Raw genomic sequence first — 27,169 nt, 5'->3', positions numbered from 1 at the left:
CGAGCCCCTTCAAGCTCTTCCAGTCCTGTCTCTGATTCCTTCAACGGGGGTCCTGTTCTCAGTTCAGTGGTTTGCTGCTGGCATTTGCCTCTGTGTTTGCTGTATTCTGGCTGTGTCTCTCAGGAGAGATCTACATCCAGTTCCTGTCGGCCTGCACTTCTTTGCTTCATCCATTTTGTCTAATTGGGTGGCTGTATATGTATGGGCCACATGTGGGGCAGGCTCTGAATGGGTGTTCCTTCTGCCTCTGTTTTAATCTTTGCCTCCCTATTCCCTGCCAAGGGTATTCTTGTTCCCCTTTTAAAGAAGGAGTGAACCATTCGCATTTTGATCATCCTTCTTGAGTTTCATGTGTTCTGTGCATCTAGCATAATTCGAGCATTTGGGCTAATAGCCACTTATCAATGAGTGCATACCATGTGTGTTTTTCTGTGATTGGGTTACCTCACACAGGATGATATTTTCCAGTTTCCTCCATTTGCCTATGAATTTCATAAAGAAATTGTTTTTGATAGCTGAGTAATATTCCATTGTGTAGATGTACCACATTTTCTGTATCCATTCCTCTGTTGAAGAGCATCTGGGTTCTTTCCAGCTTCTGGCCATTATAAATAAGACTGCTATGAACATAATGGAGCACGTGTCTTTGTTATATGTTGGGGCATCTTTTGGGTATATGCCCAAGAGAGGTATAGCTGGGTCCTCAGGTAGTTCAATGTCCAATTTTCTGAGGAACCTCCAGACTGATTTCCAGAATGGTTGTACCAGTCTGCAATCCCACCAACAATGGAGGAGTGTTCCTCTTTCTCCACATCCTCGCCAGAATTTGCTGTCACCTGAGTTTTTGATCTTAGCCATTCTCACTGGTGTGAGGTGAAATCTCAGGGTAGTATTGATTTGCATTTCCCTTATGACTAAAGATGTTGAACATTTCTTTAGGTGTTTCTCAGCCATGCTGCATCCCTCAGCTGTGAATTCTTTGTTTAGCACTGAACCCCATTTTTAATAGGGTTATTTGTCTCCCTGCAGTCTAACTGCTTGAGTTCTTTGTATATTTTGGATATAAGCCCTCTATCTGTTGTAGGATTGGTAAAGATCTTTTCCCAATCTGTTGGTTGCCGTTTTGTCTGAACCACAGTGTCCTTTGCCTTAAAGAAGCTTTGCAGTTTTATGAGATCCCATTTGTCTATTCTTGATCTTAGAGCATAAGCCATTGGTGTTTTGTTCAGGAAATTTTCTCCAGTGCCTATGTGTTCTAGATGCTTCCCCACTTTTTCTTCTATTAGTTTGAGTGTATCTGGTTTGATGTGGAGGTCCTTGATCCACTTGGACTTAAGCTTTGTACAGGGTGATAAGCATGGATAGATCTGCATTCTTCTACATGTTGACCTCCAGTTGAACCAGCACCATTTGCTGAAAATACTACCTTTTTTCCATTTGATGGTTTTGTCTCTGTTGTCAAAAATCAAGTGACCATAGGTGTGTGGGTTCATTTCTGGGTCTTCAATTCTATTCCATTGGTCTATCTGTATGTCTCTGTACCAATACCATGCAGTTTTTATCACTATTGCTCTGTAATACTGCTTGAGTTCAGGGATAGTGATTCCCCAGGAGGTCTTCTTATTGTTGAGGATAGTTTTAGCTATCCTGGGTTTTTTGTTATTCCAGATGAATTTGCAAATTGTTCTGTCTAACTCTTTGAAGAATTGGATTGGTATTTTGATGGGGATTGCATTGAATCTGTAGATCGCTTTTGGTAAAATGGCCATTTTTACTATATTAATCCTGCCAATCCATGAGCATGGGAGATCTTTCCATCTTCTGAGGTCTTCTTCAATTTCTTTCTTCAGAGGCTTGAAGTTCTTATTATACAGATCTTTTAGTTGCTTGGATAAAGTCACACCAAGTTACTTTATATTATTTGGGACTATTATGAAGGGTGTCATTTCCATAATTTCTTTCTCGGCTTGTTTCTCTTTTGTGCAGAGGAAGGCTACTGATTTATTTGAGTTAATTTTATACCCCGCCACTTTGCTGAAGGTGTTTATCAGGTTTACGAGTTCTCGGGTGGAACTTTTGGGATCGTTTTAACATAGTATCATGTCATCTGCAAATAGTGATATTTTGACTTCTTCTTTTCCAATCTGTATCCCCTTGATCTCCTTTTGTTGTCTGATTGCTCTGGATAGGACTTCAAGAACTATGTTGAATAAGTAGGGAGAGAGTGGGCAGCCTTGTCTAGTCCCTGATTTTAGTGGGATTGCTTCAAGTTTCTCTCCATTTAGTTTAATGTTAGCAACTGGTTTGCTGTATATGGTTTTACTATGTTTAGGTATGGGCCTTGAATTCCTGTTCTTTCCAGGACTTTGATCATGAAGAGGTGTTGAATTTTGTCAAATGCTTTCTCAGCATCTAATGAAATGATCATGTGGTTTTGTTCTTTCAGTTTGTTTATATAATGGATTACATTGATGTTTTTCCGTATATTAAACGATTCCTGCATGCTTGGGATGAAGCCTACTTGATCATGGTGGATGATTGTTTTTTTCTTTTTTTTTTATTACCTTGAGTATTTCTTATTTACATTTCGAATGTTCTTCCCTTTCCCAGATTCCTGGCCTACATCCCCCTAGCCCCTCTCCCTCCCCTTCTTTATGGGTGTTCTCCTCCCCATCCTCCCCCCACTACCACCCTCCCCCCAAAAATCACGGGTCATGATGTTTAATCATAGCAATAGTAGCCCTAACACTGTAAAGGTCTGATAATCACTGAAGGGAGACCCCAGACTTAGATAGTATGCAGAGACAAAGAGCATTTATTCTGCAGAAACATCTAGCATGCAGTGTGTGTGTGTGTGTGTGTGTGTGTGTGTGTGTGTGTGTATGGTGGGAAAAATCAACCATTCATTGAAATGGCAACTTCATACAAAGGTATACTGACCTTCTAGTAGGGAACCAGAATAATTCTCTAGAAGTATTATGTAATCTCTAATGTGGTTGGCAGGGGCCAAAGCAACAACATTACTATAACTTTGATTGGCTACTATGTTAGTTCTTCTATATATAGTGGGTTAGGCAATCTAAAATTTCATTGGTGAATGCTGGGGAGGTGCAGGGATCAGCTTCTGGTTGGCGTGTGCCAGGTAGTCAGTGGTCTACATCCTATGTCATGAACATTTAACTACAGGTTGAGATCAGATTGACTAGCACAGATAACCCATCCTGGGATAAGATATTTTCCTGTTCTTGTGGTTATCCCCAGACTGTTTTTTGGGAAGGGGTTTTACAATCTTATTCTAGATCTTATGGTCTGTCCTTGGAGCTGGTGCCTATGGCCTTCTTTTCAGAATCAGGCCTGGTCCTTAAATGGAGACAAATAGGGTTTACATTGTCCTTTCAAGACAACTACCAAAATAGCTTGCAGAAATTAGTTCACTCTAATCCCCCTGCCTTCCACCAAGTGATAATAAGGTAAGAAAACACTCATCAAATACTGTCATTGTAATATTGGACTTATCAGCCTCCAAAACTATAAGGAAATATATTTCTGTTCTTAATGAATTACATAGTCTCAGGTATTCTGCTATAGCAGTACAAACAGACGAAGCCCATGAGTTACTAAAGGTAATCAGGGGTAGCCAGAGGACACGGCAGTCATATTCTGCACAACCTAAGGAATTAGAGGTGACAGTAAACACAGTGTCTGACCACTCAGCAGAGTGGGTAATAGACTCAACAAGCATCTGCATGACTAGAGGAGGTAGCCAAGTGGCAAAGAATGATTAGCAAGGATAGAACAAGGTAGGACAATATTAAAAAATGTAGAAGAATGTGGGTCTACTGTAAGGATAAGTATTCAAGTTCCATACATCTTTTGTGTATATCCAATCTTTCTCCCTGCATCTTTCTCATATTTCCGAATTTCTCCCTGTATTTATCTCCCATCATTATGTGTGTATATGTTAGTGTTTTTCTTTCTCTTAGTATTTAACAGAGTTTGTATTCAGGAAAGTGGTTCAGCCCCCAGCCATGTAGCCCATATGTTCCAGAATCTATCGTTCAGACTTGTGCTCATAAAGCCTAGCATTCTAGAATGCTATTCCCTATTCCTGATCATCACTGGATCTGAGGCAAGGGACCATATAGAAGGGTTTTTGGCTGCCATGCAGTTCTGCAGTACTGTGGTGGTGATCTTGGCCACACTGTTGCTTGCCACAGTGGATGCCAAGATTTATGAACGCTGTGAGCTGGCAAGGAAGCTGGAGAAAGCTGGCCTCAATGGCTTCAAAGGCTACACTGTTGGAGACTGTAAGATTCCCATTGCCCCAAGTCTTATCCACCCAAATTTACCAATTTCACTCAGAAATTTACCCATTTCACTGTCAACTTGTACATTTTTCATCCTTTTTTGGGGCAGGGACACAATCTTTTCAGTCACCATCTGATTATGATGACTAGTTTAATTCAACTATAAAGTCATTGTCATCACTATCTTCACAATTGTTAGTTCTATTATTAACACCACCACTACCATCAATATTATGTTTACCACCATTCACCACTAGCATCAGCAATACATCACCAGAATCAACACCATATAGCCAATCCAAGATCACCATGTTTACAATTAAGATGAGAGTCAAATCCATCGTTTCCCCTCTTCTCCTAGCTTCCTTATTCTTATGCTTATGCCCACCTTCTAACTACCCTCTTTGTCCTAGGGCTGTGTGTGGCACACTATGAAAGTGGTTTTGACACCTCTTTTGTGGACCACAATCCAGATGGCAGCAGTGAATATGGCATTTTCCAGTTGAACTCTGCTTGGTGGTGTAATAATGGCATCACACCCACTCAGAACCTCTGCCACATGGATTGTAATGGTAAGGCATTCCTGTGGACACACAGAACTGTCTGCCACCTGCCTCCCTTGTCATACATAGAAAGCAGTGTCTTTTGTTGTTGTTTTGAGATAGGGTCTCTCTCCAGGCTGGCCTTAAACTCAAGAGATCCTCCTGCCTCTGCCTCCTGAATGCTACCACATCTGGCAGCAATGTCTTTTAAATCTTAATCTTTTGCTGAAGGATAAAAATAACAAGAAAGGAAGAAACTCTCCAAGTTGATGGAGAAAGCATCCTGAAGTCTACACCAGAGGTTATTTGGGTCAGAAGTAGTGCAAATGCCCATTACAACCCCAACCTCTTTTAAAATGCAAGCTGCAGTTTTTTTTTTAACATTTTGGAAACAGGAAACTTTGCCCCATGTGAAATAGAGAATAATGTGCTATCTAGGCCCTGAGGAAAGATGCGTAAGTATAGAAATATGAACAAAACCAAACAACCTGAGGGATGAAACTTTCCAGGCATGCATATATTTATATATATCTATATATATGATTTTCAATTGAAATTTCTCTTAAGTTTAGCCACAATGATGGCTAAGGTTATCTACAACAGGCTAAAATGGAGACTATAATTATCTGAAGCCAGGCCGAGTGGAGGTTGAGATCATCTGTCTTGAATACATGACAGAAGTAGTCATCCAAGAGTGGCAAGATTGAATGAAGGTTGAGGTTGTTTAGAACTTCAGATGAACTTAGATAGGGCAAATGAATAATGAGTTTTTACTTGAGTAGGTAAAATAAAGATTAAAGTTGTTCAGTTTGAGATAACATGACCAGTAAGGTCATTTATAATTGGGAACCTACTTTCTTTCCATATGGGTCAGTCCTGATGAATTCAAACCCTATGTGATTAGATCCTTGATAAGTTCAGCTTCTATCTGAGTGTTATGAATGAGCTCAATCAGGAATTCAAATCAAAATGAAGGACAAATTACAGCTAGTCACATTTGTAATTATGATTATCTAGGGAGCTAGAAAGATAGCTCAATGGTTGAGTGTTTATTGCTCTTCCAGCAGACCCAAGTTCACTTCCCAGCACTCATGTTAGATGACTTATAATCCCTTATAAATCCACTCTAGGGGATCTGATACACTCTTCTAACCTTCCTGGGTACACCTATCCTTGTGATATACACCCATACATACATATAAATAATAAAATAATAAAATAAGACTTTTCAGGACTGGTCAGCTTGGTGGTTGAGAATACTAATTAGGCAAGTGGTAAGTAAATGCCATCCTGGCCTAGTTAACATGGCAGTTCAGATCATGTAGAACTATGTAGTATGATGGGTGAAACTCAATGTAGCTGGCCAGTATGAAGATTAAAGTATTTTTTTTATTTTTAAAAGATGTATTTATTTACATTTTATATGTATGAATATTTGATGGGCATGCTTATATGTGTACTATGTCTATGCCTCATGTCTGTAGATGGAGCAGAAAAGGTGTCAGATTCCCTGGAATTGGAGTTAGAGGAAATGGAATTCCCTGGAAATGGAGTTACCACGTAGGTTCTAGAACCGAACCTGGATCTTCTTCAAAAGAAGCAAGTTATAACTCATAACTGCTGAGCTATCTCTTCATTCCTGATTGAGTTCATTCATAACACTCAGATAAAAGCTGAATTTATCAAGGATCTAACCACATAGTGTTTGGATTCATCAGGACTGACCGATATGGAAAGAAAGTAGGTTCCCAGTTAGCCACATTGTAGTTGAGGTAAAGCTAGATCAGCCAATATTATAGTTGACATCATTCAACCCTATACATGATGACAGTTGATGTAATCTGGAACTGACCAGTGTTGAGTGGAGGATGTCCAGGACCTCATTATGGTGGTTGGAGTTATTCAAAAGTCAAAGTCATGATAGTCAAAGTCAAAAAGATCATTCAACATGAGTTAAGATTTTATAGCACCAGTCAACGGCAATTGAAATAGTTCATGATTATCTAGCAAAGAATTTGGGTCATTTACAATTTGCCAAAATCATAGCTAAGATTATTTAGGCTTTAAGGAATCCAGAAACCTTAGGCCCTTCAAATATTTTACTATGTCACTAATGCATCGCATCAGCTCATTCTTCTTTTCCCATTCCCTAGACCTACTCAACCGCCATATTCTGGATGATATCATGTGTGCCAAGAGGGTTGTATCCTCACATAAGAGTATGAAGGCCTGGTAAGTTTGTGAGCATGGTCTGAACCTTGAACAGCACAAATAGCATTGCTACTAACTTGTCCATTTCATTTTCCTTTCCTCCTTTTATTTCCCAGGGATTCCTGGACCCGGCACTGTGCTGGTCATGATTTATCTGAATGGCTCAAGGGGTGTGATGTGCCTCTGAAAGCTGACTCAAACTATGATGACTGGTGACTCAGATTTTATAAAGATAGAAATTCCATTTTATCTTTTGTGGGTTTAATAAAAGTTGGCATATATAAATAATGCAAGATGTATTACCTGCCAGATTCTTTGGCTTTCTTCATGTTTCTAATGCCTCAAAGTACTCCCAGTCAATCTTTGCTCCACAAGTTCATAGATCTAATCTGGTGATACAAGATCACTTGGATGTTGGGGAGGATAGTATAGAAATCAAGAGCACAGTTTCCCTTTGATGTATATATGCTATCTACCACCTACTAGTTATGCTTCCTTTAAATAGACACTGAATTTTTCTCTGTTTCTAAAACTGAAAAACGAGGAAGATAATGAGAGCAGTAACTCATGGGGTTTATTTGGATAATTTAATGAACTGATATTTGGAAAATGCATACAGTGCTTGGCATAAAAATTTTCTTAAAGATAAGTATGTGGCAGCACATACTTTGCCACTCAGGTGACAAAGGCAGAAGATCACAAGCTTAAGGCCAGCCTGGCCTACATAGTAAGATCCTGCCTCAAAAAATTCAGTTACATATTTGGAGATAGAGTGGTTGGGTATATGAAAGATGTCTTATCTTTAAAAGCATAATTTTCATATTAGGTCATCACAGGGTCTTTATTTAAGACATTTGCGGTCTCTTCAGGGGAGAATTAAATTAAATAGAGCTTACATAGTGTGAACTGAGAGTTTAAAATAATCACATTCTTCCATATACTCTAACATACTACCCTTCTAAGCTCCAGCTTCCTGTTATCTCTTTCATGATTTAAATCTAAAGTTGAAAATGACAGACTTGGAATTTAGGTAAAGAATTCAAAGGACACACAAAATAATAATTTCTTTTTACAGAATGCCTGGGTTTCAGGCTATGTCAAGACACATCTCTTAAGAACTTGCTATTTTCTCTCATTTCACTGGGCAGTCCCATTGGAAACAGCTATTCTGATGAAGTAGTTCCTCATGTTGTTTGTAGTCTATGGTCAGGGCCCAGTTACCCAAAGCCTTACTTTCAGCATTCATCAAAAATAAACACAAATGATCATTAAAACAGCTAGTTGCTACTGTATGACCAGGAGAGTTCAAGACCTCTTCTTAAATGTTAACTGGAATTTCCCATTATTTCACCCCAGCCAGTATAGATAACCAAATTTCACATCTCTCTGGCAGTCCATAAAGGATGCTATTATGCTGGCTATTGACAAAATTCTGAATGTGGTAGGCATTCATTAAAAGCAGCAGAAAATAACTCTGGTGAGTTTGTCTCAAAAACATGTCTTCTAAAGCCTATTAGGCAGCTTATAGTCCTTCTTGGAAGCTTATAGTCCTCCCAGATCAGGTTAGGAAGAAAACATTGGCATTATCAACTGTTGTTACTGCTTAACATTGAATTTGATACACTAGTAGTATCTTCTTGCATTATTCTGATTATTAAAATAATTTGGAATTTTATAATATATTCTTTGTTGTTCCTTTAATGGTTATATTTAAATCTTTAACTTAAAATTGTCTGGTAAACTACTTTTTCTAATAAGTTCTTTTTATGTTTTCTATAAGTTTTTGATATTAAATTTGGAAACACAGATTCCCTTTACTTCACTTCTGAGGAACTATACTTATTTAAATTAATTAATTGAATTCTTTTTATACTTATGCCCACATTTATGATGAGGTTTGTTTTTCAATTAACAGATTTCATACATTCAAGACTTGAAAAGATTTCAGAACTGAACAACCTCTTTGATTAGAAATGATAATTCAATAGATTCATGATGCAAAAGTACAGAGGCCAAGTTCTTTTCCTTAAGAAAGTGGAGCTTCCTATTTCTTTGACTCAGAATGCTCCTCTCCCAACATGGCTGGTTCTGGTCTTTAAGCCTAAGTGTCATATGTTCAGAAAAGCACCTTAGCTACAGCACAATTTCCCTATCAATTTTTACAGTTCCCTTTTCTTTAACTTTACTATGACCGATTTTCTATTTTCAGTTCTTTGTTTTCTCTCATCTCTAAATTCTCTAATCCATGAGGAACTTTGATCTCTGGAAAGTTTCTTTCCAATTCAGAGCAGTCATAGGGTTTCTCTCCTATGTGCGTTCTCTGATGCACAGTGAGTTTGGACTTCTCTCTGAAGGCTCTGCTACACTTATCACATTGATATGGTTTCTCTCCTGTATGGGTTCTTTGATGAATAATGAGATATGACTTTTGGGAGAAAGATTTCTCACATATATTGCACTCGTAGGGTTTCTCCCCTGTGTGAACTCTCTGGTGAATAATGAGATATGATTTCTGGAAGAATGCTTTATCACATTCATTGCATTCATATGATTTCTCAAATTTTTCTCTTGTATGAGCTCTCTGATGTAACAGGAGGTATGACTTCCTGGAGAAGACTTTTCCACATATAGTACATCCATCTGTTTTTTCCCCTGTATGAATTCTCTGGTGAGCACTGAGGCTTAGCTTAAGGGTAAAGGCTTTTCCACATTCTGAACACACATAAGGTTTTTCTCCTGTATGAATTCTTTGATGTCTGCGAAGTGTTGACTTTTCTCTGAAGGCTTTGCCACATTCATTGCATTCGAAAGGTTTCTCTCCTGTGTGTCTTCTCTGATGTACACTGAGGTGTGCCTTTTGGTTAAAGGCTCTCCCACATTCCAAACATTCATAGGGTTTCTCTCCTGTGTGAGTTCTCTGATGTATAATGAGTTTTGTCTTTTCTCTGAAGGCTTTGCCACACTCATTGCACACATATGGTTTCTCTCCTGTATGAGTTCTTTGATGTATATTCAAAGTTGATTTCTCTCTGAAGTACTTGCCACAATTGGTACATTCAAAAGGTTTTTCTCCCGTGTGTGTTCTCTGATGTACATTCAGATGTGCCTTTTGGTTGAAGGTTTTCTCACAATCTGTACATTTATAGGGCTTCTTGCCTTTGTGAGTTCTCCTATGTATGATAAGATTTGTCTTTTCTTGGAAAGCACTGCCACACTCCGTGCATATATATGGTTTTTCACCTGTATGTGTTCTTTGATGTATATGCAGTGTTGACTCTTCTCTGAAGGATTTGCCACATTCATTACATTCAAAAAGCTTGTCTCCCACGTGCATTGTTTGATGTAGACTGAGGTGTGCTGTGTTGTTGATTGCTTCTCTGCATCTTGCCCATTCATAAGGCTTTTCTCCTATGTGAGTGATCTGATGAACGAAAAGGAGTGAACTTGGGCCGAGGGTTATTCTACACTCAGGACAGTCATAGGCTTTGTCTCCAAGTTGAGTTAAGTTGTCATGATGAACAAAGTTATAAATATGCTCTTTTCCATACATATTATACTCATGGGACTTCATTCCGTCACTTATCTCATGTCTGCCAGGAATTAATAATTTCCTACATTTATTACATTCATAACATTCCTGAGATGCAAAGTTCAGACTACTAGGATTGAGTAAACCTAAATTATCTTCAATACTTTCCCCAAATAAGTTATTCATATAGGGTGTCGGTCCTGAAGAAATTGCCCATGTGTTCTGGGAAAGTGGGCTTACAAATCCATCACATTCATAACTTCTTTCTTCAGTCACATTTTTCTCAATAACGGATATAGTCTGTTCCAGGGGCATATTTTGTTTTTTCTGATTCCATGCCAGGTTGTATTCAGCTTGCCCATCTTCTGAAAAGAAAAGTAATAACCCAAACTCTGTAAATACAGCCAGTCAGAAGCAGGCTTCTGATGATGTTCATTTTTATTTTGTCCTAATGCTACGTATTTTCCAGAAAGACATTCCAAGCATGTGTCTCTCTTATACTAAGAGTCTGATGGAGCAAACTACAAGGTGACCCAATGGACATTGAAACAAGAAAATAACAATAAATATAAGAAATATGACCGAATATTAGGTTAAACATGGAGAAACTAAAAATAGTTTCAGAGGATCATGAATAAGAAAAGGGATCCTGGAAAGACACTAATTTGGGATTGGGGGTAGAGATACCCAGAATCCTAAGATCCTTTCAGAAAGATTGGAGATGATTGAATGAATGGAAAAAGAAGCAGAAGGAATAAGCCAGAGTAGAGTACAGTTTCTTTCTTAACATCTCACTCAAAGGTTACTATTAGAAAAGTCTACTAAAGTAACAATTTGGAATGAGGAGTAACAGTGTATATTTAGGAAGATATTTTTTAGATCTTAAAGATGGAAAACCTTCACCAGAGCATCTAGGGACTTTTATGCCCATCCTCCAATTCTCTCTTCTTACCTGTGCAATTTGAACTTGGGATTTCTTTCTTTATGATCCCAAGGATTCCTTGCTCTAAAGAGCTGATCACTTCTGGTTTGGTTATAGGATACCCTGTAATGGGAAATAATACAAAATTTGGGTACTGTGTGTGACATTCAGCCTTCCAAAATTAATAAGGTATGTTTTAAAAAGGATATGTTTCACATAGGCAACTAACATCTTCTGTATCTAAGAGGAAATAAGAACTTTGGTCCCCAGAACCCAAGGTATTGAAACTTTAGAAACAGAAAGTCACATTATTAAGGAAACTATAAATTACTCAACAGACCATCCTCACCCAAAGAGACAAGATGGCTATAATTCTCTAGCATCACGTCTCTGTATAGGCTCCTCTGAACAGGGTCCAGTTGATTCCATTCTTCCTGAGTGAAGTCCACAGATACATCCTCAAATGACACTGATCCCTGTAATTGTATACTTTTATTCAATTAGTTTTGAAAAAGTAACATGATTTCCAAATATTAGTAAATCTTTAATTTAATACTTTAAAAATTGACAAATTATATTTGAACATATTTATGGAGTATGTATGATGTGTGTGTATGTGTTTGTAAGAGAAGGGGGAGGGCAAGACATACACAGAGAGTGGGGAGAGAGAGAGAAAGAGAGAGAGAGATCAGACCAAGCTAACTGAAGTGATAATGCTCTTTATTATAAAGGAAATATACTTCATATAGAAGATGTTGTTTTACCATTTAAAAAAATCCTTAGGGACTCTAGAGTTATAGCTCAGTTCTAGAATACTTGTCCAGCATGTATAGGTTCTGAACTCCATTCTCAGCACTGCAACAGTCTTCTTCAAGATTTGCAAGATCTAATCAAAGGAAAGGACCTTCATACTATAGAAACAATTAAGAACTAATGGTATAAATATTGATAGTCCAATAGTAAAAGGAAAAATGTTCAATAGATGTTCCACAAAAGATGATATGCAAATAGTGGATACACATACAAAAAGATGCTTCACAACACTACTCATCAGAGAAACACAAACATAAGCCTCACTGAGATACTAGTGTTTTCTAACAGAACAGTTAAAATTAAGTCTAACAACCTAAATGTTGTAAGTGATGTGGAACAACACAAATTTTCATACCCTGCCTAGAGTAAAATGGTACAAACACTTTGGAAAATGGCTTGGTAGAATTGTTAAAACTGAAAATACTTCTATAAAGTTTCAGCCTTACTCTTTGGTATGTATCTAAAGAAAATATGCACACAGGTTCATCAACACATGAACAAGAATATTCACAGAAATACTATTTATAATAGCAAAAATGTAAACATTTATTAGCAGTTGATTTGAAGAGTAATTGTGAGATTCTTATGCAACAGAATGTTACACAATATCAGAGTAACAAGGTTGTAAGTATATTTAAAACATGATGAGTGAGAGATATAGCTCAGTAGACGAGTGCTTACCTAAAATTTGTAAGGATCTGGGTTCTAGTCCCAGCTTCACAAAATTTCATGACTTGTAAAAGAAGTCAGGTCCAAAAATATAATTTGTATATTTCCATTTATGCAAAATTCAAAAAGAGAAAAATAATTTGTGATGATAGAAATGAGAAAGCTGTTAAGATAAATCAAGAGTAAATAATTGGAAATGGCATGGAAGCTTCTGGCAGCCATGCTATTTCCTCCGCTTTTTTGATCCAAGTACTGTTTATGCAAGGGTTTTTAAACTGTAGAAGTTCATAAAACTGTATACTTTATAGGCTTTTTTATTTGCTATATTTTAATAAATCTACAAAATTTATATTCTACAAAATGTTAAAAATAGGAAGAAAAAGATTTGAAACTCACTTTAAAAAGGGGTATTTGGAAAAAACAATTCACAAAAGAAATAAGAAAGAGAAAAACAAAGTTGTTGAACCATGTTGATAAACACAAACCAAAACATAAGATATGTCCAATTATCATATTGCAAATCTTTGAACTATGACAAGAAGATTCACAAAGATCTTTTCACTAATTATCAGGAAAGCTATCAACTTGAAAAAACATTTCAAAAGGCAGTTTGGTAATATTTATGCACATTCACAACAAACCCACCTCTTCAAAGAGACATTTTAGAAGCCAGAGAAATCAGAGAGTGAAAGGAGGTCAAAAGGATACAAATTAGAAGGGAAGAAATCAAAATATCACTATTTGCAGATGATATGATAGTGTACTTAAGTGATCCCAAAAGTTCCATCAGAGATCTACTTAACCTGATAAACAAGTTCAGCAAAGTGTCGGGGTATAAAATTAACTCAAACAAATTAGTAGCCTTCCTCTACTCAAAGACTAAACAGGCTGAGAAATAAATTAAGGAAATGACACTCTTCACAATAGTCCCAAATAATATAAAATATCTTGGTGTGACTTTAACCAAGCAAGTGAAAGGTCTGTATGATAAGAACTTCAAGTCTCTGAAGAAAGAAATTGAGGAAGATCGCAGAAGATGGAAAGATCTCCCATGCTCATGGATTGGCAGGATTAATATAGTAAAGATGGCCATTTTGCCAAAAGCAATCTACAGATTCAATGCAATCCACATCAAAATTCCTACTCAATTCTTTATAGAGATAGAAAGAGCAATTTGCAAATTCATTTGGAATAACAAAATACCCAGGATAGCGACAACTACACTTCACAATAAAAGAACTTCTGGGGGATTCACCATCCCTGACTTTAAGCAATATTACAGAACAATAGTTATAAAAACTGTATGGTATTGGTACAGAGACAGGCAGATAGATCAGTGGAAGGGAATTGAATACCCAGAAATGAACCCACACACCTATGGTCACTTGATTTTTGACAAAGGAGCTAAAACCATCCAATGGAAGAAAGATAGCATTTTCAACAAATCGTGCTGGTTCAACTGGAGGTCAACATGTAGAAGAATGCAGATGGATCCACTCTTATCACCCTGTACAAAGCTTAAGTCCAAGTGGATCAAGGACCAGCACATCAAACCAGATATACTCAAACTAATAGAAGAAAAAGTGGGGAAGAGTCTCGAACACATGGGCACTGTGGAAAAGTTCCTGAACAAAACACCAATGGCTTATGCTCTAAGATCAAGAATCAACAAATGGGACCTCATGAAACTGGAAAGCTTTTGTAAAGCAAAAGATACTGTCATTAGGACAAAATAGCAACCAACAGATTGGGAAAAGATCTTTACCAATCCTACATCTGCTAGAGGGCTAATATCCAAAATATACACAGAACTCAAGAAGGTAGACCGAAGAGAGCCAAATAACCCTATTAAAAATGGGGTACAGAGCTAAACAAAACATTCTCAGCTGAGGATTACCAAATGGACAAAAAGCACCTAAAGAAATGTTCGACATCCTTAGTCATCAGGGAAATGCAAATCAAAACAACCCTGAGATTCCACCTCACACCAGTCAGAATGGCTAAGATAAAAATCTCAGGTGACAGCAAATGCTGGCGAGGATGTGGAGAAAGAGGAACACTCCTCCATTGTTGGTGGGATTGCAAACTGGTACAACCATTCTGGAAATCAGTCTGAAGGTTCCTCGGAAAATTGGATATTCTACTACCTGAGGACCCAGCTATACCTCTCCTGGGCATATACCCAAAAGATGAGCCAACATACAACAAAGACATTCTCCACTATGTTCATAGCAGCACTATTTATGATAGCCAGAAGCTGGAAAGAACCCAGATGCCCTTCAACAGAGGAATGGATTCAGAAAATGTGGTACATCTACACAATGGTGTACTACTCAGCTATCAAAAACAATGACTTCATGAAATTCATAGGCAAATGGAATGAATTAGAAAGTATCACCCTGAGTGAGGTTACTCTATCACAGAAAAACACACTTGATATGCACTCAGCGATAAATGGTTATTAGCCAAAAAGGTTGAATTACCCAAGATGCAATCCACAGACCACAGGGAGCTTAAGAAGAAGGATGATCAAAATGCAGATGCTCCCACTCCTTCTTAAAAGGGAAAAAATATCCATAGGAGGGGATATGGAAGCAAAGTTTAGAGCAGCAACTCAAGGAATGGCCATTCAGAGCCTGGCCCACATGTGGCTCATATATATGCAGCCACCAAAACTAGATTAAGATTGATGAAGCCAGAAAATGCATGCTGAAAGGGTCTGGATATAGATCTCTCCTGAGAGAAACATCTAGAGCATGTCCAATACAGAGGTCAATGCTAGCAGCAAACCACTGAACTGAGAACAGGACCCCCTTGAGGGAAATTAGAGGAAGGACTGAAAGAATTGAAGGAGCTTGCAACCCCATAAGAACAACAATGCCAACCAACCAAAGCTTCCAGGGACTAATACACTACCCAAATATTGTACATGGACTGACTCAGAGCTCCAACTGCATATGTAGCAGAGAATAGCCTTGTTGGGCACCAGTGGAATGGAAAGCCCTTGGTCCTGCCAAGGTTGGACCCCCAGTGCAGGGGAATATGGGGGGGGGGTAATAAGGGCGATATATAGGGGGAATACCCGTATGGGGGAGGGGGAAGGGAGAGAATGGGTGCTTATGGACAGGAAACCGGGAAGGGGAATAATGTTTGAAATGTAAGTAAAGAAATATATCTAATAAAATTAAAAAAAAAAGAAATGCCTATCCATGAAAATAAAGATGACAGGTCATCACCATGTCATTACCAGAAATTACACAGAGTTCCTTCAACATGAAGTTCATCAATAAATCATGATGTATGAATACAAGAGAAAAATAAAACTATAATATTCCTATGTCAGCTGAGGCAGGAGAATCCCACCTTCAGGATCAGCCTGGGTAATATATGTGTGAAATCCTATAGCAAAACTAAAATAATCAAATTAAAGAAAACAAAATAATATATCTCTGAGCAAGGTGTTTCACTCTGTAGTAGAATGCTTGTCTAGCATATAAGAGGTCCTGGATTTCATCCTCTGTATTGATTTAAAAAAAACCCACAAAGTACAAAACAGTTCTGTGTCCTGATATTGAAACATCTGTAAACAAGTATTCATTTTGTAGGGACTATCCCAGTTGTGCTAGTGATCAGGTGTGTAAATCTTATTTACTCTGTACCTCAGTCCCTCACCTCTAATATGTGAATGATCACGGTGTCTATTTCATAATGTTATTATGGGGATTAAAGTTGCCTATGCATATAAAGTATTTCTTCAGTAGAGTGCTGCGCATAGTGTGAGGTTGTTTGCTACCACTTGTACCATTAGCACCACCATCATTACTACTACAGATTGTGCAGTTTTTATCGAAAATGCATGAGACAAAGAAGTATTTTAGATTTAGGATTTTTTGAATATTCACATATTAAGATATTGTGAGGGATAGATCCAAATGTACACATGAAATTTATCTATCTATTTCTATCTATCTATGTACCTCTCTCTCTCCCCACATATATATAAATATATATATAAATTTATATATATAAATTTTATAACAGTGTATATTTATATATACACACTGTTTAAGGAAATTTTAGAAAATACTTTCAGAATGCCTGCATTTTGGCTATGATCCATCATCATATCTATCTATCTATCTATCTATCTATCTATCTATCTATCTACATACTGTTAAGGACATTTTACAAAATACTTTCAGAATGCCTGTATTTATGATCCATCATCATATAAGGTCATTTGTGAATTTTTCAACTTGAGGTATCATGTCTACAAACACAAAGTTGCATGAACAATTTACAAAGTAGCTTTGAACAATTTACATATTCAGATTATGGATTCTCATTTTGTATTGCTGTGACCAATATTATATTGTAAAGAGAAAACAGAGTTGCAAAAGTTTTATTTAATGATACATTTTAATAAAAGGAATGCATGTTGAAAACGGCGGCACAGGTCTTCCTGGTTGCTGCCGCTGCAGAGAGCCCGTGGGCAGCACCCCACGAGCGAACTTGAGCCCCGGGACCACAGGTAAGACCAACTTTTCTGCTGCAAGAAAGCTGCCTGGTGAGCTTGGGACACACGGAAGCAGAATTCCTCTAGGACTGGGCACGTTCTGTGTTTACCAGAAGTCCCACACCCGCGGATCCCGGCCCGCAGCAGCTCTCTGCCCCCAGACCCTGTGAGAGAGAGACCCAACCGCCTGGTCAGGTGGGCACTCCTGAGGCTGCAGAGCGGAAGAGACCACCAACACTGCTCACCCCTGCCCACATCCCTGGCCCAAGAGGAAACTGTATAAGGCCTCTGGGTTCCCGTGGGGGAGGGCCCAGGAGCGGCAGGACCCCGGCCTGAGACACTGCCGGAACCTGAGGGAAACACCTGATAAACAGTTCTCTGCACCCAAATCCCGTGGGAGGGAGAGCTGAACCTTCAGAGAGGCAGACAAGCCTGGGAAACCAGAAGAGACTGCTCTCTGCACACACATCTCGGACGCCAGAGGAAAAAGCCAAAGACCATCTGGAACCCTGGTGCACTGAAGCTCCTGGAAGGGGCGGCACAGGTCTTCCTGGTTGCTGCCGCTGCAGAGAGCCCGTGGGCAGCACCCCACGAGCGAACTTGAGCCTCGGGACCACAGGTAAGACCAACTTTTCTGCTGCAAGAAAGCTGCCTGGTGAACTCAAGACACAGGCCCACAGGAACAGCTGAAGACCTGTAGAGAGGAAAAACTACACGCCCGAAAGCAGAACACTCTGTCCCCATAACTGACTGAAAGAGAGGAAAACAGGTCTACAGCACTCCTGACACACAGGCTTATAGGACAGTCTAGCCACTGTCAGAAATAGCAGAACAAAGTAACACTAGAGATAATCTGATGGCGAGAGGCAAGCGCAGGAACCCAAGCAACAGAAACCAAGACTACATGGCACCATCGGAGCCCAATTCTCCCATCAAAACAAACATGGAATATCCAAACACACCAGAAAAGCAAGATCTAGTTTCAAAATCATATTTGATCATGATGCTGGAGGACTTCAAGAAAGACGTGAAGAACTCCCTTAGAGAACAAGTAGAAGCCTACAGAGAGGAATCGCAAAAATGCCTGAAAGAATCGCAAAAATCCCTGAAAGAATTCGAGGAAAACATAAATAAACAAGTAGAAGCCCATAGAGAGGAGACACAAAAATCCCTGAAAGAATTCCAGGAAAACATAAATAAACAAGTAGAAGCCCATAGAGAGGAGACACAAAAATCCCTGAAAGAATTCCAGGAAAACACAATCAAACAGTTGAAGGAATTAAAAATGGAAATAGAAGCAATCAAGAAAGAACACATGGAAACAACCCTGGATATAGAAAACCAAAAGAAGAGACAAGGAGCTGTAGATACAAGCTTCACCAACAGAATACAAGAGATGGAAGAGAGAATCTCAGGAGCAGAAGATTCCATAGAAATCATTGACTCAACTGTCAAAGATAATGTAAAGCGGAAAAAGCTACTGGTCCAAAACATATAGGAAATCCAGGACTCAATGAGAAGATCAAACCTAAGGATAATAGGTATAGAAGAGAGTGAAGACTCCCAGCTCAAAGGACCAGTAAATATCTTCAACAAAATCATAGAAGAATACTTCCCTAACCTAAAAAAAGAGATACCCATAGACATACAAGAAGCCTACAGAACTCCAAATAGATTGGACCAGAAAAGAAACACCTCCCGTCACATAATTGTCAAAACACCAAACGCACAAAATAAAGAAAGAATATTAAAAGCAGTAAGGGAAAAAGGTCAAGTAACATATAAAGGGAGATCTATCAGAATCACACCAGGCTTCTCGCCAGAAACTATGAAGGCCAGAAGATCCTGGACTGATGTCATACAGACCCTAAGAGAACACAAATGCCAGCCCAGGTTACTGTATCCAGCAAAACTCTCAATTAACATAGATGGAGAAACCAAGATATTCCATGACAAAACCAAATTTACACAATATCTTTCTACAAATCCAGCACTACAAAGGATAATAAATGGTAAAGCCCAACATAAGGAGGCAAGCTATACCCTAGAAGAAGCAAGAAACTAATCGTCTTGGCAACAAAACAAAGAGAATGAAAGCACACAAACAGAACCTCACATCCAAATATGAATATAACGGGAAGCAATAATCACTATTCCTTAATATCTCTCAATATCAATGGCCTCAACTCCCCAATAAAAAGACATAGATTAACAAACTGGATACGCAACGAGGACCCTGCATTCTGCTGCCTACAGGAAACACACCTCAGAGACAAAGACAGACACTACCTCAGAGTGAAAGGCTGGAAAACAACTTTCCAAGCAAATGGTCAGAAGAAGCAAGCTGGAGTAGCCATTCTAATATCAAATAAAATCAATTTCCAACTAAAAGTCATCAAAAAAGATAAGGAAGGACACTTCATATTCATCAAAGGAAAAATCCACCAAGATGAACTCTCAATCCTAAATATCTATGCCCCAAATACAAGGGCACCTACATACGTAAAAGAAACCTTACTAAAGCTCAAAACACACATTGCACCTCACACAATAATAGTGGGAGATTTCAGCACCCCACTCTCATCAATGGACAGATCATGGAAACAGAAATTAAACAGTGATGTCGACAGACTAAGAGAAGTCATGAGCCAAGTGGACTTAACGGATATTTATAGAACATTCTATCCTAAAGCAAAAGGATATACCTTCTTCTCAGCTCCTCATGGTACTTTCTCCAAAATTGACCATATAATTGGTCAAAAAACGGGCCTCAACAGGTACAGAAAGATAGGAATAATCCCATGCGTGCTATCGGACCACCACGGCCTAAAACTGGTCTTCAATAACAAGGGAAGAATGCCCACATATACGTGGAAATTGAACAATGCTCTACTCAATGATAACCTGGTCAAGGAAGAAATAAAGAAAGAAATTAAAAACTTTTTAGAATTTAATGAAAATGAAGATACAACATACCCAAACTTATGGGACACAATGAAAGCTGTGCTAAGAGGAAAACTCATAGCGCTGAGTGCCTGCAGAAAGAAACAGGAAAGAGCATATGTCAGCAGCTTGACAGCACACCTAAAAGCTCTAGAACAAAAAGAAGCAAATACACCCAGGAGGAGTAGAAGGCAGGAAATAATCAAACTCAGAGCTGAAATCAACCAAGTAGAAACAAAAAGGACCATAGAAAGAATAAACAGAACCAAAAGTTGGTTCTTTGAGAAAATCAACAAGATAGATAAACCCTTATCCAGACTAACGAGAGGACACAGAGAGTGCGTCCAAATTAACAAAATCAGAAATGAAAAGGGAGACATAACTACAGATTCAGAGGAAATTCAAAAAATCATCAGATCTTACTATAAAAACCTATATTCAACAAAACTTGAAAATCTTCAGGAAATGGACAATTTCCTAGACAGATACCAGGTATCGAAGTTAAATCAGGAACAGATAAACCAGTTAAACAACCCAATAACTCCTAAGGAAATAGAAGCAGTCATTAAAGGTCTCCCAACCAAAAAGAGCCCAGGTCCAGACGGGTTTGGTGCAGAATTCTATCAAACCTTCATAGAAGACCTCATACCAATATTATCCAAACTATTCCACAAAATTGAAACAGATGGAGCACTACCGAATTCCTTCTACGAAGCCACAATTACTCTTATACCTAAACCACACAAAGACACAACAAAGAAAGAGAACTTCAGACCAATTTCCCTTATGAATATCGACGCAAAAATACTCAATAAAATTCTGGCAAACCGAATTCAAGAGCACATCAAAACAATCATCCACCATGATCAAGTAGGCTTCATCCCAGGCATGCAGGGATGGTTTAATATACCGAAAACCATCAACGTGATCCATTATATAAACAAACTGAAAGAACAGAACCACATGATCATTTCATTAGATGCTGAGAAAGAATTTGACAAAATTCAACACCCCTTCATGATAAAAGTCCTGGAAAGAATAGGAATTCAAGGCCCATACCTAAACATAGTAAAAGCCATATACAGCAAACCAGTTGCTAACATTAAACTAAATGGAGAGAAACTTGAAGCAATCCCACTAAAATCAGGGACTAGACAAGGCTGCCCACTCTCTCCCTACTTATTCAGTATAGTTCTTGAAGTTCTAGCCAGAGCAATCAGACAACAAAAGGAGATCAAGGGGATACAGATCGGAAAAGAAGAGGTCAAAATATCACTATTTGCAGATGACATGATAGTATATTTAAGTGATTCCAAAAGTTCCACCAGTGAACTACTAAAGCTGATAAACAACTTCAGCAAAGTGGCTGGGTATAAAATTAACTCAAATAAATCAGTTGCCTTCCTCTATACAAAAGAGAAACAAGCCAAGAGAGAAATTAGGGAAACGACACCCTTCATGATAGACCCAAATAATATAAAGTACCTCGGTGTGACTTTAACCAAGCAAGTAAAAGATCTGTACAATAAGAACTTCAAGACACTGAGGAAAGAAATTGAAGAAGACCTCAGAAGATGGAAAGATCTCCCATGCTCATGGATTGGCAGGATTAATATAGTAAAAATGGCCATTTTACCAAAAGCAATCTACAGATTCAATGCAATCCCCATCAAAATACCAATCCAATTCTTCAAAGAGTTAGACAGAACAATTTGCAAATTCATCTGGAATAACAAAAAACCCAGGATAGCTAATGCTATCCTCAACAATAAAGGGACTTCAGGTGGAATCACTATCCCTGAACTCAAGCAGTATTACAGAGCAATAGTGATAAAAACTGCATGGTATTGGTACAGAGACAGACAGATAGACCAATGGAATAGAATTGAAGACCCAGAAATGAACCCACACCCCTATGGTCACTTGATTTTTGACAAAGGAGCCAAAACCATCCAATGGAAAAAAGATAGCATTTTCAGCAAATGGTGCTGGTTCAACTGGAGGGCAACATGTAGAAGAATGCAGATCGATCCATGCTTATCACCCTGAACAAAGCTTAAGTCCAAGTGGATCAAGGACCTCCACATCAAACCAGACACACTCAAACTAATAGAAGAAAAACTAGGGAAGCATCTGGAACGCATGGGCACTGGAAAAAATTTCCTGAACAAAACACCAATGGCTTATGCTCTAAGATCAAGAATCGACAAATGGGATCTCATAAAACTGCAAAGCTTCTGTAAGGCAAAGGACACTGTGGTTAGGACAAAACGGCAACCAACAGATTGGGAAAAGATCTTTACCAATCCTACAACAGATAGAGGCCTTACATCCAAAATATACAAAGAACTCAAGAAGTTAGACCGCAGGGAAACAAATAACCCTATTAAAAAATGGGGTTCAGAGCTAAACAAAGAATTCACAGCTGAGGAATGCCGAATGGCTGAGAAACACCTAAAGAAATGTTCAACATCTTTAGTCATAAGGGAAATGCAAATCAAAACAACCCTGAGATTTCACCTCACACCAGTGAGAATGGCTAAGATCAAAAACTCAGGTGACAGCAGATGCTGGCGAGGATGTGGAGAAAGAGGAACACTCCTCCATTGTTGGTGGGATTGCAGACTGGTAAAACCATTCTGGAAATCAGTCTGGAGGTTCCTCAGAAAATTGGACATTGAACTGCCTGAGGATCCAGCTATACCTCTCTTGGGCATATACCCAAAAGATGCCTCAACATATTAAAGAGACACGTGCTCCACTATGTTCATCGCAGCCTTATTTATAATAGCCAGAAAATGGAAAGAACCCAGATGCCCTTCAACAGAGGAATGGATACAGAAAATGTGGTACATCTACACAATGGAATATTACTCAGCTATCAAAAACAACGAGTTTATGAAATTCGTAGGCAAATGGTTGGAACTGGAAAATATCATCCTGAGTGAGCTAACCCAATCACAGAAAGACATACATGGTATGCACTCATTGATAAGTGGCTATTAGCCCAAATGCTTGAATTACCCTAGATGCATAGAACACATGAAACTCAAGACGGATGATCAAAATGTGAATGCTTCACTCCTTCCTTAAATGAGGAAAAAGAATACCCTTGGCAGGGAAGGGAGAGGCAAAGATTAAAACAGAGACTGAAGGAACACCCATTCAGAGCCTGCCCCACATGTGGCCCATACATATACAGCCACCTAATTAGACAAGATGGATGAAGCAAAGAAGTGCAGACCGACAGGAGCCGGATGTAGATCGCTCCTGAGAGACACAACCAGAATACAGCAAATACAGAGGCGAATGCCAGCAGCAAATCACTGAACTGAGAATAGGTCCCCTGTTGAAGGAATCAGAGAAAGAACTGGAAGAGCTTGAAGGGGCTCGAGACCCCAAAAGTACAACAATGCCAAGCAACCAGAGCTTCCAGGGACTAAGGCACTACCTAAAGACTATATATGGACTGACCCTGGACTCTGACCCCATAGGTAGCAATGAATATCCTAGTAAGAGCACCAGTGGAAGGGGAAGCCCTGGGTCCTGCTAAGACTGAACCCCCAGTGAACTAGACTGTTGGGGGGAGGGCGGCAATGGGGGGAGGGTGGGAGGGGAACACCCATAAGGAAGGGGAGGGGGGAGGGGGATGTTTGCCCGGAAACCGGGAAAGGGAATAACACTTGAAATGTATATAAGAAATACTCAAGTTAATAAAAAAAAAGGTAGAAAAAAAAAGGAATGCATGTTAACTATTATGTTTAGAAATATATGTACATACAGAAAGAACAAGGCAGAGTAGCGCAAGTTAATCAGATTCAAATGATTTGCAATGTTTGTTGATATAATGAAATATTTTGCCTTTTATTTTTATTTTATTTATTATTATTGTTTTCCTGGGAGAACAAAGGGTCTTTTGAACATTCTCGTCAAATGAACTACATGTAAGTCTAGACTGCAAATTCCTCAAGAGCACTGAGGATTGAATCCAAGGCCCACTGAATGTTAGAAAACTACCACTGTGCTACACCCTCGGTGTGCTCTCTCTATCAATTCCCACTCGGCCCTCTCTCTCTCCTGTCCCTCCCTCTTTTTCTCTGGGGGGTGTTGAATTAACCCTTGATTTCTTTTTGATACACAGTTTGTTACATAGGCTGGACTGGAACTCACTAGGTAACCAAGGCTACCCTCAAATTCTGGATCGTCCTGCTCCAGTCTCCTGCAAGCATGTGTGATTACATTTATTAAATAAGTTTGAATTTTTGGTGCCATTCCTATCCTGCTTTTGTATGAAGAAAAGAAGTTTAAAGAGTAGACTTGCAAAAGAAGGGCAGAAGAAGAAGAATGTAAAATATTGAGGGATGTTATGAATTTTGAGACTAAAAGTAAAAGGACAATCCTATGGGTTCTGGAAAAGAATATGAAGGACATATGGCTTGTATCGTCTTCTTGGCCATCAAGCTTTTATTCACATGTAGTCCAGAACGTGTAGGCTTGGCTTGGCATTCCTGAACAGTCACATTCTTTTTAGTTTTGTTTTAGCAAGACACCTTTAGTTGACAGGAAAATAATGTAAGTCACAACAGAGCAATATTAGCCCTGTGTTTTCTAGTAAGGACTTGAAGGACCCATCAGAGGACTGTCTGATCAACATTAGAAAATCTGCGCATCCATGGGAGCAGCTTACTGTTTCTTTAATAATGAGATACAAGTGAAAATGTTTCATTCCCTTTATGTTATGGTTTACAGAAAGCTCAGAAAATTAACTGTATCTTAACATAAAATATAAAGTCCTTTGACACACTCACACTCTTGTTGGTTTTGTTTTATATCCTTAAGTTTTGTTTATACATATTCGCTTTATAGAATAAATAATAATACAATAATTCATATACTCACATAGAACGTTTATTATATATGTATCAAAGAGTTGTTCTAAACATATATTAACTCAATGACTTTCACAATCACTATGCAAGGTAGATATTATTATCATTATCATCTTAACCATTCCCATTTCACAGTTAAGAAAATCAAGGCACAGAGAGCTTTGTTAAGCTTATAATGCTGTTAAGAGCAATTAGCTGCAGATTCTACAGTTTTAACCACTAGACAATATTGCTTCTACCCTAATATGGGCAGAGGGTAACTGGGAGAAGCAAGTAAGAACTTACCTGGGACTCAGTCATGACTGACTCTTGTGGAGAGAAGCCAAAAACTTATAAAGGCAGAACTGTTGAGAGGGAGAAGAAAAAAGAAGAGTTTCAGATGGCAAGGATAGCCAGACTGAAAGTTCACCTATCACCATGCCAGAAATTCACAAATGCCAGCAGGTAAAATGACCACGATATAGCTAAGAAAAAATGGGAAAGGAATTTGTTTTCCCTCACGGATCCCCATTATCCAACAACATATCTCTATCAAGGACCTCATGAAGGCTACTGCACATTTTATCACGGATTCCCCAACGCCGATTTAAAACCCCGAAGCATACACTCCACAGAGCCTAACATCTCTTACACTACTGACCCTATCATTTCTACTGCACGCTTATCACAAACCCCAAATATTCCCATCATTCACTCCACAGCCCGCCTTGATCAGACTCCACAGATCACTCATTCAACAAATCTCCATCACTCTGCTTGCAGCCTCCTGCCCACATTTTCAATTCTCATCTTTGAGCCCCCTCCCCACGTACTCACCGAATAAATTCGCGTCTTTGCAGAGTCCAAACTTGCCTGTCTCACTCCGCCTGCAGAGTGCCAGCCCTCTCACTTCCGCTCTGAATGAACTCTGCAGTCCTTCATTCTCTTCTCCGATCTTAAAATCTGAATTCTTCTGCCGGCAAAGTCTCTTTAATATTTCCCGAATCAGTCATAACTTCCTGCAATAACCACTTTTTAGTCCTTTTCCTCTCCTTAGTTACTGGGAAATCACTAAACTTGCGCGTGCGCAGTAGCCCTTCTGGAATCTGTCAGCGCTAGCAGACCTAAATATTTTGATTACCACAGGGATTGAATTTGCAGTCAGAAAAAAAAATGGATGCGCCAATAAGCCATGTTTTTAGGGAGCGGACATCTTTATAGCCTTTCCATTTCGTACAGCGGAGAAAAATCTGCCTCTTAATGTTTAAAGGAGATGAGATTTTGTGAGGAATTTGAACACTCGGTGATAAGAATGGGCCTCTTGCACAAAGGCACACTAAGACCGGCGACTTTTAGAGATAAAAGGGCTACAGCCCCAGCTTCGCATCCCCACCCCCACCCCTGGGCAGGGAGATACCAAGAGGAGATGGGGGAGATCTGGAACTCTACTACCCTTCCTGGGAATGGTATGGGGTAAAAGGGAATCAGAGCAGAGAACATTGCGTTCCTCTAAAGAGCAGCACCATTATGGACATGGGGAAAAATCATGGAGTTAGTGGTTCTTTCAAGGAAATACCACTAAAGAGGTAGGTACTTTTAGGCTAGCTGTGAAGAAGACTCAGATTGGTATGATCCTCTGTGGGAAAAACCAGTATGCTGACGTATGCAAGTCCAGAAGTAGTAGGAATCTGAGCTCAGAGAAAGGGACACTGAAGAAAGTGACTCCAGTAAACTCAGGTGCAGGGAAAATCGGAGACAAAAACGAAGGCAGGAAGGAAGCCCAACGTTGTTGTGGCTTAGAGATGAGGAGGAGAATCCACAAAGTCCTGACTCTGACACCCCCGCCCCC

General features: G+C 39.0%; 2 protein-coding genes across 3 annotated transcripts; one reads left to right on the top strand and one right to left on the bottom strand.

Moving 5' to 3' along the window:
• The first annotated feature begins 4,162 nt into the window (after positions 1–4,162).
• Spaca5 (sperm acrosome associated 5) lies at positions 4,163–7,346 on the top strand. Its single transcript, NM_001108058.1, has 4 exons — positions 4,163–4,307; positions 4,721–4,879; positions 7,003–7,081; positions 7,177–7,346. The coding sequence occupies exons 1-4, from the start codon at positions 4,163–4,165 to the stop codon at positions 7,274–7,276; spliced, it is 483 nt and encodes a 160-aa protein (NP_001101528.1). The 3' UTR covers positions 7,277–7,346.
• Positions 7,347–7,612: 266 nt separating this feature from the next.
• On the bottom strand, positions 7,613–26,722 carry Zfp300 (zinc finger protein 300). 2 transcript variants are annotated; one of them, XM_006256622.5, is made up of 5 exons: positions 26,158–26,722; positions 25,627–25,685; positions 11,861–11,987; positions 11,542–11,634; positions 7,613–10,951 (listed from the first exon to the last, which is right to left on the bottom strand). In XM_006256622.5, the coding sequence occupies exons 2-5, from the start codon at positions 25,639–25,641 to the stop codon at positions 9,246–9,248; spliced, it is 1,941 nt and encodes a 646-aa protein (XP_006256684.1). In that variant the 5' UTR covers positions 25,642–25,685; positions 26,158–26,722; the 3' UTR covers positions 7,613–9,245. The 2 variants fall into 2 exon arrangements, with proteins under 2 accessions (XP_006256684.1, XP_006256683.1); XM_006256621.5 differs by having other exon boundaries at positions 7,613–10,954; positions 26,158–26,690.
• Positions 26,723–27,169: the final 447 nt, after the last annotated feature.

The sequence above is a fragment of the Rattus norvegicus genome, chromosome X (assembly GCF_036323735.1).
Source record: "Rattus norvegicus strain BN/NHsdMcwi chromosome X, GRCr8, whole genome shotgun sequence".
Taxonomy (NCBI): Eukaryota; Metazoa; Chordata; class Mammalia; order Rodentia; family Muridae; genus Rattus; species Rattus norvegicus.
Note: the sequence above shows the minus strand (reverse complement) of the source record. Positions and strands in the feature narration are given on the sequence as shown.

Bases quoted from the DNA above. Each gene is read 5' to 3' on its own strand.
- Zfp300 (XM_006256621.5), bottom strand. The intron at 11,635-11,860 runs GTGAGGATGGTC...TTCCCATTACAG, and splicing joins TAGCCATCTTGTCTCTTTGG to GGTATCCTATAACCAAACCA. The intron at 10,955-11,541 runs GTAAGAAGAGAG...TTTTCTTTTCAG, and splicing joins CCCAAGTTCAAATTGCACAG to AAGATGGGCAAGCTGAATAC.
- Spaca5 (NM_001108058.1), top strand. From the start codon at position 4,163: ATGCAGTTCTGCAGTACTGTGGTGGTGATCTTGGCCACACTGTTGCTT. The intron at 4,308-4,720 runs GTAAGATTCCCA...TCTTTGTCCTAG, and splicing joins AGGCTACACTGTTGGAGACT to GGCTGTGTGTGGCACACTAT. The intron at 4,880-7,002 runs GTAAGGCATTCC...CCCATTCCCTAG, and splicing joins CTGCCACATGGATTGTAATG to ACCTACTCAACCGCCATATT.